The 13,988-nt window shown below is 34.0% G+C and overlaps 1 protein-coding gene across 8 annotated transcripts; it reads right to left on the bottom strand.

Moving 5' to 3' along the window:
• Nucleotides 1-2,573: 2,573 nt before the first annotated feature.
• On the bottom strand, nt 2,574-13,921 carry LOC127070512 (leukocyte tyrosine kinase receptor). Of its 8 annotated transcripts, none has more exons than XM_051008605.1 (27): nt 12,903-13,918; nt 12,269-12,432; nt 11,829-12,078; nt 11,342-11,748; nt 11,013-11,205; nt 10,792-10,919; nt 10,583-10,714; nt 10,346-10,501; nt 10,132-10,262; nt 9,900-10,066; nt 9,740-9,834; nt 9,445-9,540; nt 9,166-9,352; nt 8,943-9,090; nt 8,572-8,718; nt 8,338-8,497; nt 8,076-8,255; nt 7,556-7,801; nt 7,359-7,460; nt 7,085-7,280; nt 6,726-7,008; nt 6,337-6,629; nt 5,838-6,063; nt 5,612-5,728; nt 5,192-5,467; nt 4,537-4,980; nt 2,574-4,264 (listed from the first exon to the last, which is right to left on the bottom strand). In XM_051008605.1, exons 4-27 carry the CDS (start codon nt 11,697-11,699, stop codon nt 4,217-4,219), a joined length of 4,509 nt encoding a protein of 1,502 aa, XP_050864562.1. In that variant the 5' UTR covers nt 11,700-11,748; nt 11,829-12,078; nt 12,269-12,432; nt 12,903-13,918; the 3' UTR covers nt 2,574-4,216. The 8 variants fall into 8 exon arrangements, with proteins under 8 accessions (XP_050864562.1, XP_050864564.1, XP_050864563.1 ...); XM_051008607.1 differs by having other exon boundaries at nt 12,341-12,432; XM_051008606.1 differs by having other exon boundaries at nt 11,829-12,432; nt 12,903-13,008; nt 13,081-13,918.
• Nucleotides 13,922-13,988: the final 67 nt, after the last annotated feature.

Genomic DNA, 13,988 nt, shown 5'->3' with positions numbered 1-13,988 from the left:
TAATAATAAGAAGCACTAAAAATGTAATATTACTAACATATAACATTAGTTGAATTATTTGTGCTTTACTTGATTGTTACAAAAATTGTATGATAGAGAAGTGGTTCCTATCTCTAATATATATATAACGATCTCTTCTATCATGCCCCAATATCCGAATGCTTCTGTATTTTTACACCGTGTGTATACAAGGTGTCCCGTTTATCTCGACAAATTGGAATATTTCGCGAGGGACTGAATCTATTAAAAACACTTTTTTACGAATTTATTTAATATAATGTAGCGCATAGTCCTAATTTTTTTTGCAGGTCAAATGATGGAAGAAATTTCAAAGTTAAATTCATTTTTTTTTTAATAGATCTATATATTTTTCTTTTCATAGTTCGATGGTATTTGTCAACATAAATTCAATAACGTGCCAGGATTATTTATTATTGTAAAATGTTATAAATTATATTATAAATTCATAAATTCCTAAGGAGTATACTCCTATTTTTGATTGCTGTTTATTAGGATGCATATTATAAACAACGACTAAACTTCTTACAAAATAAACTTCATTACTCGGTCAGTAATTCGAGAAACATCATAATTCCACCTCTGTTTACAGCATGCAGCCTAACAGTCAGCAACCAGCAATACAATGTTATAGGAACTCGCAATATAATGTGATCTATAACATTTTATAATAATAAGTGACTTCATGTGGTACGTTAAATTCGTCTCAACAAATGCCATCTAATTATAAGAAGAAACATATGTAGTTCCATTTAAATAAATGAATTTGACTTAAAAATTTCTCCAGCTATTTAAACTGCAAAACAAAAATTGGCATCGTATAATATATCTCTTCATACTAAAAAAATCTGTAAAACACTTTTTTATATGTTCCTCACGGAATAGTCTAATATTTCAAGATAAACGAAACTCTGTATATACAAAAATTTATAACGAGTACAATAAGGATAATAGATCGTATTATTTGCAAAGAATGAAGAAAATCTTTAATCGAAACATTTTAATTCTGTCCAACCTTTTCTTAGCCTTTCCTAGATTCGATACTATGAAAAATCACTAATGAAGGTAGTATTATAGTACTTAAAAGTAACTATACACAAAGACTATTGAAAATAGCATTGGCAGAAATAAACGTCTCTAAAATCAAAGAGTCTTCTTTTAAGTAATCTCATATCTTCAGAGAATCGACCGAAGCTTTTCAATTGTCTCCTGTAGTTTAATATTTCTATAAAAATATCAGATGTCGTCAAAACAAACTCCTTAATATTATCAGTTTAATGATTTTTCTTTGTCAATCTTTGTCCTTGGAGTTTATTTCTTTAAGAATTTATGTCATTCTCGCTATCCTCACCGATGGTCTTGATGTAATAATAAAAATAATTTACCATGGCCTTGAAAGAAGAAATTCAATTAAATACGTTCGTCAGAAATGAAAATAGTCTACGTACACGTACACCATTGCAGTGGACATAGAACTATACCACAAATTAGGTTTCGTCGTCGTCATGATGCCTCTTCTTTCTTCTTCAACTTCTTCTACCTTATCTAGTCATTGCGTATATCGATAATGACTAACTACTAACTCCTTTCTTTGTCTGATATCCGCCCAGGTATAATGCTCGAACGTGTATATTCATAAATTTATATATATAATCACCGCTATCGTTAAACATCAGCGCTATCAGGAGAAATAGAAGACGACAAAAAAGAAAAAGGAAAAGAAATAAAAAACTTTCTCGATAACATAATAATGAGTCGATGCGACAAGAAATTTCAACTTGTTCAATCGATTAATCTTCAAGATTTTCCACAAACATGTCTTTTTATTATCGTACATGAGAAAACATGGTGATTTTTGGTGAGGTCAGCGGTGCGATGTTTTTAAAAAGGTGTACATAGATTCTAAACATACGTACACGAGATACATCGTTGTGTTATTTTTCTTCTTCTTGTAAGAAAAGTAAAAAAGGGCCATATGCTCCTTTCTCTCCGTTAAATATATGAGACTTCGTTCATTTGCTGCGGCCGATATTTAATTTTCCACCTCAAGGTAGAATTCAAGCGATACGAAAATGGCGCATTTAATATGGCGAACAAAATGGCGATCTCACTTTTAAGATACAATCTTGTTATTAGACCGACAAAATTCACGATTCGTGATATTGTCTCTACTTGTTTCTCTCTCTCTCTCTCTCTCTTCTTTGCGAGTTCCTTTACATTCGATACATTCTTATATCGTTTTTATGAAAAAGGATGATTTCGGTTGATTTACAAATTTGCGATGATAGTTATTAATTTGAACGAAATTTGAATCGGATGTATCAATAGGAACGCTTTGAATTATTTCAGTTCGACATTCAAAAAACTACTTCGTAATAATCAGAGTTGGGCACGTTTGGTGCTAATGACGTGAAAGGTACAACGAATAAAATATTATTTGCATTTAATGTTAATATTTTTGCATTCGAGTACAGCCTTGTTCTTTGATAATCACGTTTAAATGTTTTATTTGTGAATAAATTTTTATTCGAATAATAATTTAATTCCCATATCGATGTATGAAATACTTATTTTTCTTCTTCCTTTTCTGTTTTTTTTTTTTTTTTAATGAATTGTCAATTAATAAAGAATAATACGACTGATGGATAATAGGTAATAAAGAACAAAGTATATACAAATAATACGAATAACGAATAAAGTTTTATTTAATTAAATAAAAATTCAATCTCAAATAATGCCCAACTCTGCATCAAGTTAGTTCGTACAAGTACGGATGAATCATCTTTGTTGTTACTTCAATTCCCTATTAGTTCATTTTTCTCTCTTTCTTGTTGTTTTCATATCATTATTATTAATATTATTATTATTCATATTCTTATTGTTATTATTGTTATTATTATTATTATTAGTATTAGTATTACTATTATCGTTAGTATTATTTCGTCCTCTTTAACCGCTTATTATTATTATTTCGTTCTCCTGTTTTTCTTCGATAGAATATTCCTTGATACTTTTTTCATCGACATTATCACATCCACATAATTAATAGTCACAATTTCTGTTATCGTTATCATTATCGCTATATCTATGATGAATACATGTGTATTACTGAGGTGACAAATATATGTAAAATATCGAATATTTATCTTTGTAATTATTAGGTAAAGTGACATTTTTATACCCTGGCTATTATTTGTATTCTCTATGACGGTTGAATTATCGAAATACCATTGTATATATTTTGTGTTCAAATAATCGTGATTTGATGACAAATTGGGAAGTTTAAAATACATCTTTTCCGCATGTAACTACAATTGTTTGCCGATGTGTCGTTGCTATTTCGATTGTTACTACTACTATTACTTCTATCATTTACTACTACTACTACTGCTATTGCTACTGCTACTGCTACTGCTACTGCTACTGCTACTACAATTAATCCTATTAAACATTGCACGATTACTATTTCTACTCTTATCATTACCAACTACCATCATTGTCGTTATTACAATCATCCTCATTGTCGTCGTCGTCGTCGTTGTGATTTCGCCATCAGCGTTATAATTATTGTACAGTGATCCATTGCAAGTCTATATCTGACTTTTAAAAAAAGAAAGACGGAAAAGAAATCACTGTTGTGATGTGCAAAAGCAGAAGATGGTTTTTTTTAGAAAAATTCTGTCGATATTAGAAGCAGTCTATGATACGTTAAGTCTTATGTTATATCTTCATTGATTATTCATTAATTGGAAACGGTAACTGTTAATAAATAGTGCACCTCAACCTGTACATATAATTGCACATATATACATATATTTGAGTATTTTTCTCTTCCTGTTGTACTTTTATAATTGTAATTACTTATGGACATTTCGCTTTCGTCATTGCAACGATTTGTTTCTATACACTTTAATTGTTGTACATGTAATACATATACATACGTACGTACGTATATGTAATAATCTGCGGACAAATGAAAATGTTAGATTTGCAGCGTCATTTATAAAAGCGTCTCCTGGGAATAAAATCTCGAAGACACCTCGTCGGCGGATGTCCAAAGGATGGTTGATGTTTCCGTCAATTTAAACGTGATCGTGGAAATCGTCGCTGATCTTTGCAGCTGCCTACAAGTCTTCGCAGCGATTACCGCTACCGCAGCGTCTGGGGGGGAATCCGGTCAGCCCCCGTCGTACAATTCTCAGCAAGAACACTCCTCCTGTCTAGGTAATTCGTGTCCAAGAGAATCCTATACGCATGAAAAGTAAATAAAAAAAACGACGATAGTACGAATGAGAGAGTAATTTGAGTATCATGTACGAAATTTCATCAGATTGGAGTTAAAAATAATCAAATATTATCCTCCATGTTAGATTCTAGATCATTTTCTTTCAGTTGTACTATTTAGGTGGATCGTAAACACAACAGTAACAAAATATAAGTTAATTAATGATCGGATAAAGTGAGCAGGATGTCCTAAATTGAAAATCTTAAATAATTTAGATATGCATCTAAGTTTACCTTAGTCAGCTCTATGCTTCCAGGTGTGCTAGAACGTTGCGGTGGTGCAGAGAATGGTATTTTCTCATAATGGATCGTACCGCGGTATAACGCGCTTGGATCCAAGCTTAGGGCAGCCTTCAAAGCACTTTTTTTCAATATTCCATTGACGTTATTAGCATTAGCATTGAGAACGATCCGATTAGGTGAACAAGTGCGTGTGTTCGGTGTCGAATTGCTCGTCGTGTCGGTCGACGTATCAGCTGGTACGACGGCCATCGAATCAGAATTAGTGTCAGTCGTTGTAGTACTTTCATTCCCGTTTTTTCTATCAGCCGCTAAATCTGTGCCATCGCTATTCTCGCTGAAACGGTCGTCTTGATCCTCGGGAGGATCGTTTCCGTTATCGGAACGCTCCGAAATCTCCTTTTCCTCGTCATTTGTCCTCGTTGTTTTACGTTCGTCCTAAAATGAAACAAAATATGATAAAGTAAAAAATGATATATGCTATTGAGTGAAGATCATAATAATTTCGAGTAGAACTTTCTATTTTAATTAATTTCAAGATAAAAATGTAAACAAAAATAAATAAAAATAATCAAACGTAAGAAAAAATTAAAGAATGAATTAATTTAACAGAAAAGTGCTCACATTATCTAATTTCGCTCATATTTACCTCGGTTCTGTCGTTACCATCGTTGTCAAGAACCGTACGAGCGTTTTCGAGATTATCTTCATTGTTCAGATTCTTTGCATTATCGTTATAGGAATTACTCTGTTCTGGTTCAATTCGTTGAATATCTCTCCTTCTTGATATATTATCATTCGTAGGTCCACTTTCATATTTCTTTTGATGCATATAAGACATATTATTGGTGACTTGTTCAATGCGATAAGTCACTGGACGAAATTCTATGTCTCTTGGCTGCATGTAACCATCAATCAACGCAGTCTATAAAGAAATCGATAGAATTTTGTATTTTTTATTTATCTACCGATGTCAACCAATGCGTATACATTTTTCGTTTAAACAAATTCTATAATAATTCTATGTTAGTATAGAATTAGTATATTAATTCTATATTAGTTAACTCACGTCCGAATGGACATTGATGCATTCTGTTTCAGGATCCGGTCTCATAATTGTTATTTCACGATCACAAGCTGGTAAAAGATCGTAATTCGGTGTTGGATGGTTTATTACGTCGGGATCCTAACGAATAGAAGACTTTTTAATTATAAAAAATAAAAATTCACTTTGTTATAATTCATTATTAGTAAGTCATTCGTTTAATTTCACTTCTTTTAGAGATATATTCTACCTGCAAGCAATAATCGATTCTTTCAGTGATGGTCGCAAAACTAGGCCGATCCTCTGGGCGTGGATGCCAACAACGCGTCATTATTCCGTAAATTGGGTCGGGACAACCGGCTGGTTTTTCCAAACGACCACCGGACGTTACCATTGACATTACCTCGCGATTGGCACAACCGGTATATGGCATATATCCAAAAGACATAATTTCCCAGAGAAGAACACCGAAAGCCCTTTAAATCAGAACCATCGCATCATTTATCATTTATATATTCAAAATGCAGATAGTACAAACAATTACAGCACTTAAATTAATAATTAAAAGGATTATCTATCAAAATGATTCCGTAAAATTGATCTTGAAAATTTAAAATCTGATATGAAATTGTATTTATAATAAACTACTTAACTTTTAGTTTAACTAAACAAAAGTGATTAGTGAAGATGTTAATAGTAACAGTAATACATAATGAATAATTTTCTTGAAAAATGTTATCGAAACTCACCAGACATCAGTTTTCGTGGTAAATATACCATCCAAGAAACTTTCTGGTGGCATCCATTTTATAGGCAACATAGCTTTACCGCCTTTCCTATAATAGTCACTTCTATAGATATCTCTAGCCATACCAAAGTCTGCGATTTTTACTATACGACCAGATCCTTTGCAGGTGAGTAGGCAATTTCGTGCGGCTATATCGCGATGTATGAAACGTGCCTCTTCCATGTATTTACAACCATTCGCAACATTGTAGCCACACATTATCAAATCATACATTTTTAACGTGGTAGAACGATCCTAATGATGATAATTCAGGATGTTAATAAATAAATCGATTTTTCTCTTTTTTCTTTTTATCAAACGAACACATTACATAAGTATAGATTAACTCACCGGTCTTGGTCTTTCTTCTCGAAGGAAATTTTTCAAATCACCACCAGCTAATAATTCTAATACGATGTATCTTGGGTGCCTGTCGAAAGAGACTCCAATAAAATGTACTATATTAGGGTGGCTAAATTTACTCATGATAAGGGCTTCCATCATGAAATCAGCTTCCGCTTGGGATGTCGTCAACGAGGGTAGAGTTTTAACAGCTACCGGATGCTCCTCGTTACGTCGGTATTTGTATACTCCTTGAAAGACCTCGCCAAAAGCACCTTGTCCAAGCGGTCTACTTGGATATATGATAAATATATTTAATTACTACATGATTCTTTCGCCTCTCTTATTGAGCGAAATGAAATACTAACTTCACCAAAGAGATATATTCACGTGGAATCTGAGGTAAATCCTTAAAACTGTATAAATTCCCAGCAAACTCGTAATTTGGATTAAATTCGGTCATCATCGTGTCCGAGACAACTCCCAAAGCTGTCAATTCCGTACCGTTTCCAAACATCACCTGCCGACGTCGTAAAAGCGCTTTTCTATTCTGATAGCGATTATCTACGGAATAAAGTTTATAGAAATTAGATATTATATCGTATTGATTTCCATCTTTGAAAGAGATATCTAATCGCTTACAAAGGAGCGAACAAAGTCCTGTGAAAGCCAGTAATAAGATCGTGCTGGTGATTATCAACAAAATCATAAACGCTTGGTGAGACACCTTTGAGTCAGTAGCCACTATAATAAATACGAGTTTCAATTAGAAAATGTTTATTTCTAATAATAACGGTTACATATTAGTAATGATTATTTATTAGCAACGCATCACTCACTGATACAGGATCTGGAATCATTGCTGAGAACCCAACCTGGTGGACATAGACACCTTGTTTCGCTTAAATATTGGTCGAGAGCAATGCAACGAAAATCGCAACCACAACCACTTATGGCAGGTATTATATAAACTTCACCAGGTCCAAAATTTATCGCAGATTGAATGTAAACGTGTAGTAAAGCGCTTGCAGCGTAAGAATATCCACCTTCGCCATTACCAGAATCTTTAAGGCCCGTACTACCTCCTACATGATATTTAAAATAGAATAGCGATACCTAATTAGAAATGATTTATATTTGCAAGAAATTGCTCCGTTAGTTTAAATATAAAAATAAACCCAATCGTTAATTCAAATGAGAATTAAGATTTATTAAATACATAGATGAAAATACCGAAGGAAAAAAATCTCATATTTTGTCAGAAAAGAAAATCTTTTGCATTAAATTCTGTTCAAATCTATTTTTATAGCTCGAGAATCTTAAAAGGAATTTGCTAGTAAGGAGAAATGTTGTCTTTACCTATATAACCTCCACCTCCACCTCCTGTTAAACAACCACCACCACCACCACCAAATCCACCATTACCGTAACCTTCTTTACCGGAACCACACCCAGCTCCACCTTTTCCTCCACGAACCAAAGGAATTCCAGCAGCTACTCGTAACATACTGTTCGAACTATTCCAACCACCCCCAGGACCTGTTCAAATTAAATTTGTATCGCAATAGAAAATGAATATTTTCAGCACATTTAACTTAATACCATTTGTCAATTGCGATACCTGCGTTTTCAGTAATCGCTAAGCCAGAACTGGGTGATCTTCCATATGCTACACCTTTTCCATGTTGTATACCATCATCCATGGATTGGCCTACACGTAATCCTAACCCACCACCACCGGCAGCGATAAGCAATGGTTGCTGGTCACCATTCTTCTTAAGCTATAAAATAATGTCAATTTTAATGCTTAAAATTATATCGCGTTTAAACTCATCGCATTTGATCGTTTACTTACAGTAAAGATATAACTAGCACCACCGCCGCCACCTCCACCATCTTTCACCTCCATTTTTTTCAGTTCGTGAAGTATTGATGATATACCGCTTGTTTCTGATAGTTTATCGAATGGAATTTGACATTCCTTTGTCTGCATTCCCAAATTCTAGAATTTGATTAATAGTTTCTTGCAATTTTGATTATTCGAGAACACTTTATATGTATTTTTCTAATTATCTCACATTTCAATCACATATTTCAGTCATATCGCTTAATCCTAATGAATAATGGATAACTTATTGTTTGATTAAACTGCTTTTTCAACTGAATGTTATGAAGGACTGAAAGATAAGGAAAACAAAATAGAATGAATCTTTAATAAATTCTTACTTTAGGACACGCGTCAATTCCAGCCTGTCCAACCATGAAATAAAGTTGCTGACCCTTTTCTAGTTCAACGACACCACGAACAAGTGCACCCAATGTACTTCCTGTACCGGAAGCACCTTGCCCACCACGTGCACCCATTGCAATTAAGCTATCAAAAAAGAAAATATGATTACGTGGGAAAGAAAATATTAGCTATTTAATAATATACGGCATAACTTCTTACGTATAATATCCACCACGTGGTGCAGTCCACCTCTGAATTCCATCTAGATTAAAAACAGGAAAATCTTCCTTAGAAGATGCCGACGGTTTTACAATCAACTCGACATCGGTTCTATTATTTTGCTCCATACATTGTTTTAGAGTTGGACCAATTCGACCGGTAGCACCACAAGTAGTGATATGGATGACTAGAAAAACGAAAAAGAACAAAAATATTATACAAAAATGAAATGTCAAGCAACGCTTAATGCAATTGCTCAAATCATTATTTTCATCGTACCCGTTTCATTAACGAAGTCAATGTGTGGCTCTGGTTTTACAAATTCTGTTATAAAATTACTATAATTATAATTTCCAAGGACTTCAGGTGGTACTCCTAAACATAACATATGCGTTTAATATAAATAATAAGAAAATAAAGAAAATAGATAGATAGATACAGAGTGGACCAAAAGTTTCTAAAAGATTTCAAAAATCAATTACTTTTTCTCGAGACTTTTTAAGCTGATTTTTTTCAAATTGTAAAGTTACAAACCTAGTAATTTTTGATCCTTCATATATTATTTATGACTTACCTATACCAAAGCATTCTGGACTAAGAGAAATATCGTCAATAGCAATATCACCTTTCGAAGCATACCCTCTGCTTGCCTCAAATTGGAAAAAATACCTGGAATGTAAATATTAACTCGTCTCATGCTAATTTCAAGTCTTTATTATTCATCTATTACGTACCTATGTCTGATCTCTGGAAGCGGAATAGCCTGGCTATACCAATCGTCGCTTTTGTCACCGTAAGACCACCATAATAATTTAGAATTATTTTGATGTTCTTTCACTTGAACCAAATATAATCCGAGAGAACCACTCTGTACGCCGTAACGATGATAAAAGAATCGGATCTATGATAAACAATAAATAGAAAATGGAATAAAGAATAAGATAAACGCAAGGATAATATACTTACTTGACAGCTCTGATAATAAGGACTATTAGGATCACTACTGTAAGGTGGTGTTGGATTGAACAGTGGGCTCTCTAGTGTACTTCGGGTACCATATTTTGATCCTTTTGCTGTATTCACATAAGCATATGTTCCTAGAACGATCGAATGATAAAGCATTTTTATAAAAACTCAAATTAATTTTACTATTTCGATAAATCAACGAAGAATATTGTACCCGTTATATTTCGATACGTATGATCGTAACTCGGTCCAGTTCTTTCAGTTGGCGTTGGACCACAATGAAGAGTCCAATTCAATGGTCTTCCTGGAAGGTTTGTCCAACCGCACCAACCATCTTCGAAGTTGCATCTTGAATTCGGCGGCATTTTTTCTAAAATTTATCATTCGATTATCGAATTACTTTTGAGTCGAAAAAAAAAGAAGCAAAGAGAAAGAGATTTTTTAAACTCACCGCAATCGAGTCCTTCGTCTTCTGCATCGGCACAATCCTTCGTCAAGTCACATATACGTGTTCTATTCAAACAGGAGCCATTGTTACAACGGAACATGTCAACCGTGCAAATCGTAACATCCGGTGGAGACTCTGTTAAAGAGATAAACATAATTCCTCATTAATAAATTACGATTGCGACAAACACGAAATCAGCATTTTTCTATTACCTGGAAAACAATCGACCAAGTGAATATCATCAACAGCTACGCTTGAGTTCTTATAGGGCATGGAGATCTCTAAATTTAAACGAAAATGTTGCGTGATGGCACCAATGTTGAAACTGGTAACCTCCCACCTAAAGTAACATTTATTTCATTAATATAAATAGCCCATGTATTTATCTATCGTTTAGATCTCATTAATATATCAATAAACTTAATATTCTTACTTGGCATTATTGTTTCCCATACGTTTAGTCGCGATATAGCTTTGGCCATTCGTTTGTATAACAAAATTGAATTCCCCGTCTTTCATGTTGACCTGATGCATAGTTAATAACAGATGACAATGTGATCCAGTGCGTGGTATAATTTCTGATATTAATTGGCCTTTGCCAAAACCTCGCAACCATAGAAAGTTTCCTTGAATAAAATAAACAGTTGATTTTAAAGTTTATATATTAGGTCTTAAGATATATAGTTTGATACATGAAGCTATGAATTTTTCTAGAAATTTCACAAAAATTTTAACTAATTTCGAATACACTGATTTCTTTACCTTTCTCCGACTTAGTAATATCCGCTGTAAGTGTAAACTTTCTAGCCAGTGTCTTATTGAATCCTACAGTATAATTCCAATCGCACAACTTGTCGAAATCACAACGGCCCAAAAGAGCCAATGGTGGTACTTTACCATTCATGACCGCTTGTAGTTCCTTTAAATCACGTGGTAATCTCTTTCTCCACTCGTACCGATCACAGTAAGCACCAGTTATGCAAGATAATACTATAAAGACTCTCAGCAAAGAGTATCTGTTACATCTGACGCGTCTTTGACATTGTTGTCGATTCCAGGTGGCTGGACTCACCGGATTAACAGTCGCGGTTCCCAGCTCGAACCGCCTGGCTCTGATCATTACTCCGTGACTTCTTCCAGTGAACTATCCTCGAGTCCTTTTACATATCCTATAATCATTAATCATCGTCAACGAATAATAATTAAATTCACTTGAAAAAAAGATGATAAAGAAGAAAAGATCATTTACCTTCGAGGATCACTCGCTGTCTTGTAAAACTTTTATTGAAACGCACGTGGCCATGATGCCACAAGCGATGCTTAAATCGTTCCTGGAGAACAACTCTACGATGATATTGTCTGGATATTTCTAACAACTTGCTATTCGAACATGTCACAGTCATTCGAACGTATTCAATGCTTTTACGCATCACGTGTAGTACTTGGATTGCTACTACGTTTGCTTCTTATTGCTAAGTCTCGATGCGTCTTCTTCTTGCCTGCAATTGTCAAAAGTTGACGAAAAATGAAAAAGATAAATAGAAAAATAATATATTTTTCTCAAAATCGTAAATTCCTTCTCGAATATCTCAGATTTCATCTATTTTTGTAAGCAGCCTAACAACGTTTTATACGTAACTCTCGAAGCGTTTAACATGTTCGCACTTTCCTCGGGATTTAAGTACATACATCCGGACTGATCTTACTATCCGTGCCTGCCTCGGTAATAGAGAGGATACCACTCCGCAGCGATTGCCGTACCGGAAATTATGAAATATCGGCCAATCAGTTATGCCATTTCCGTCAATCATAGATTCATCTCCGGCAACAGCACTCCAGCAGCATACCGTTAACTTAAAGCATTCGAAACGATATTATATCAGCTTAGCAACAAAAAATCTCTCAAAAAAAGTAGGAACTCCCGATCGTTGCACTTTTCCTGATGATGATGATAATGATGACAATAATCATTAGTTATCGATTTCAGATGTAAAAAAATTAAAAATCGAGAAGGAAAATGTTGACGAATATCGATAATAATCGAACAGAATGATATTAGAAATGAATATTTTCGGTAGATTTTCATCGATCGTTCAATTTGGCACTTATTCAAAGTTCTCGGTTCAAAGGTTAATCGGTAGCATTTGTATTGCGCTTATATTTTCGTTGTTTTTATTTATTTATTTATTTATTTTTTTTTTTATTTTATTTTAACTCTTTTTTTGTATTTCTTTACCTCGCAGAACACAGGACAACAATAAGATTAATCTTTTGAGAAGACTAATTACTACCAGTCATGCTACTTCAAATACAAGTTACTTACCTTTCTTAGGATAAAAATTCATCTCGTCTTCTTTCATCGATCGTAATTATTGGTTCAATAATGTAGCTACTGTCAATGATATATTCCCGTTCGATTTGATAATAGACTACAAAGATGATAAATAAAAGACAATCTTAAAAATAATACAGAAATTGGCTGAGACGAAAGCAAAACACACTCTCTTCTTATTCATCCCTTGACAGCATCAATTATTGCAAAATATATATAAAACATAGAATTTCAGAGAAGCTTGATAAAAGGTCCATAAAGAGTCATCGGAAACGAATCGAGTTCGTCGATATTTCTTGCGAAGGTCACGTGACAGTCTGGGAGAGAACGTCCTCCCTCGATGTTAACTGATTCGATCTCAAGTTCGAATGATATTATCCGGGACGACGATCCCAGCTATTATTTCACCATCAAACTTTCATCCCGATCAATAAACACCTTGCGTCTCCGCCATATTTTCTTATATCAATATATACCGCGTATACTTATACAATATTTTATCGCCAGATCATCATTTCAATCTCAATGTTTTATCTCCCAACGACGTTCGATGATTAAAAAATTGAACGAATTTAACTGAAACGAGTAACTCTGTTCCAATGTTTCGTACCTTTAAATATTCTATAAGTACGGAGTAAAATATACACTTATCACGAAAATTAAGATGCATACATCATAACTTTTTTTGATAAAGAAATTTTAAAGAAATTAAAGAGAATTCTTGAATGGTTATCGAAGAGACAAAATAATTAATTAATAATTAAGAGCACTAGAAACTTGTTCACGCAAATAGATTTTTGTTATTTTTCGTTCGTCGATTAAGTTCGTTAGCTTTGTATTAATCACAGCATCCGTCGTGATCGTTACTCGTGGACCGAACTACGTATCTAGAAATATTGCGAAAGTGTTGATCGATGAACACGTTCGTAGGGATTCACCCCGCGACGAGCGCACGTTTGAGCCCGACTAAAGCCTCGCCTTTGCCGCCTCATCGTTGCAACACGTCTTACCGCGCTGCGTTCGGTCCAACTCTCGCGTAAACGCGTCACCACCATTCGTGTATGTGTGTGTGTGTGT

The sequence above is a fragment of the Vespula vulgaris genome, chromosome 18 (assembly GCF_905475345.1).
Source record: "Vespula vulgaris chromosome 18, iyVesVulg1.1, whole genome shotgun sequence".
NCBI lineage: Eukaryota > Metazoa > Arthropoda > Insecta > Hymenoptera > Vespidae > Vespula > Vespula vulgaris.
Note: the sequence above shows the minus strand (reverse complement) of the source record. Positions and strands in the feature narration are given on the sequence as shown.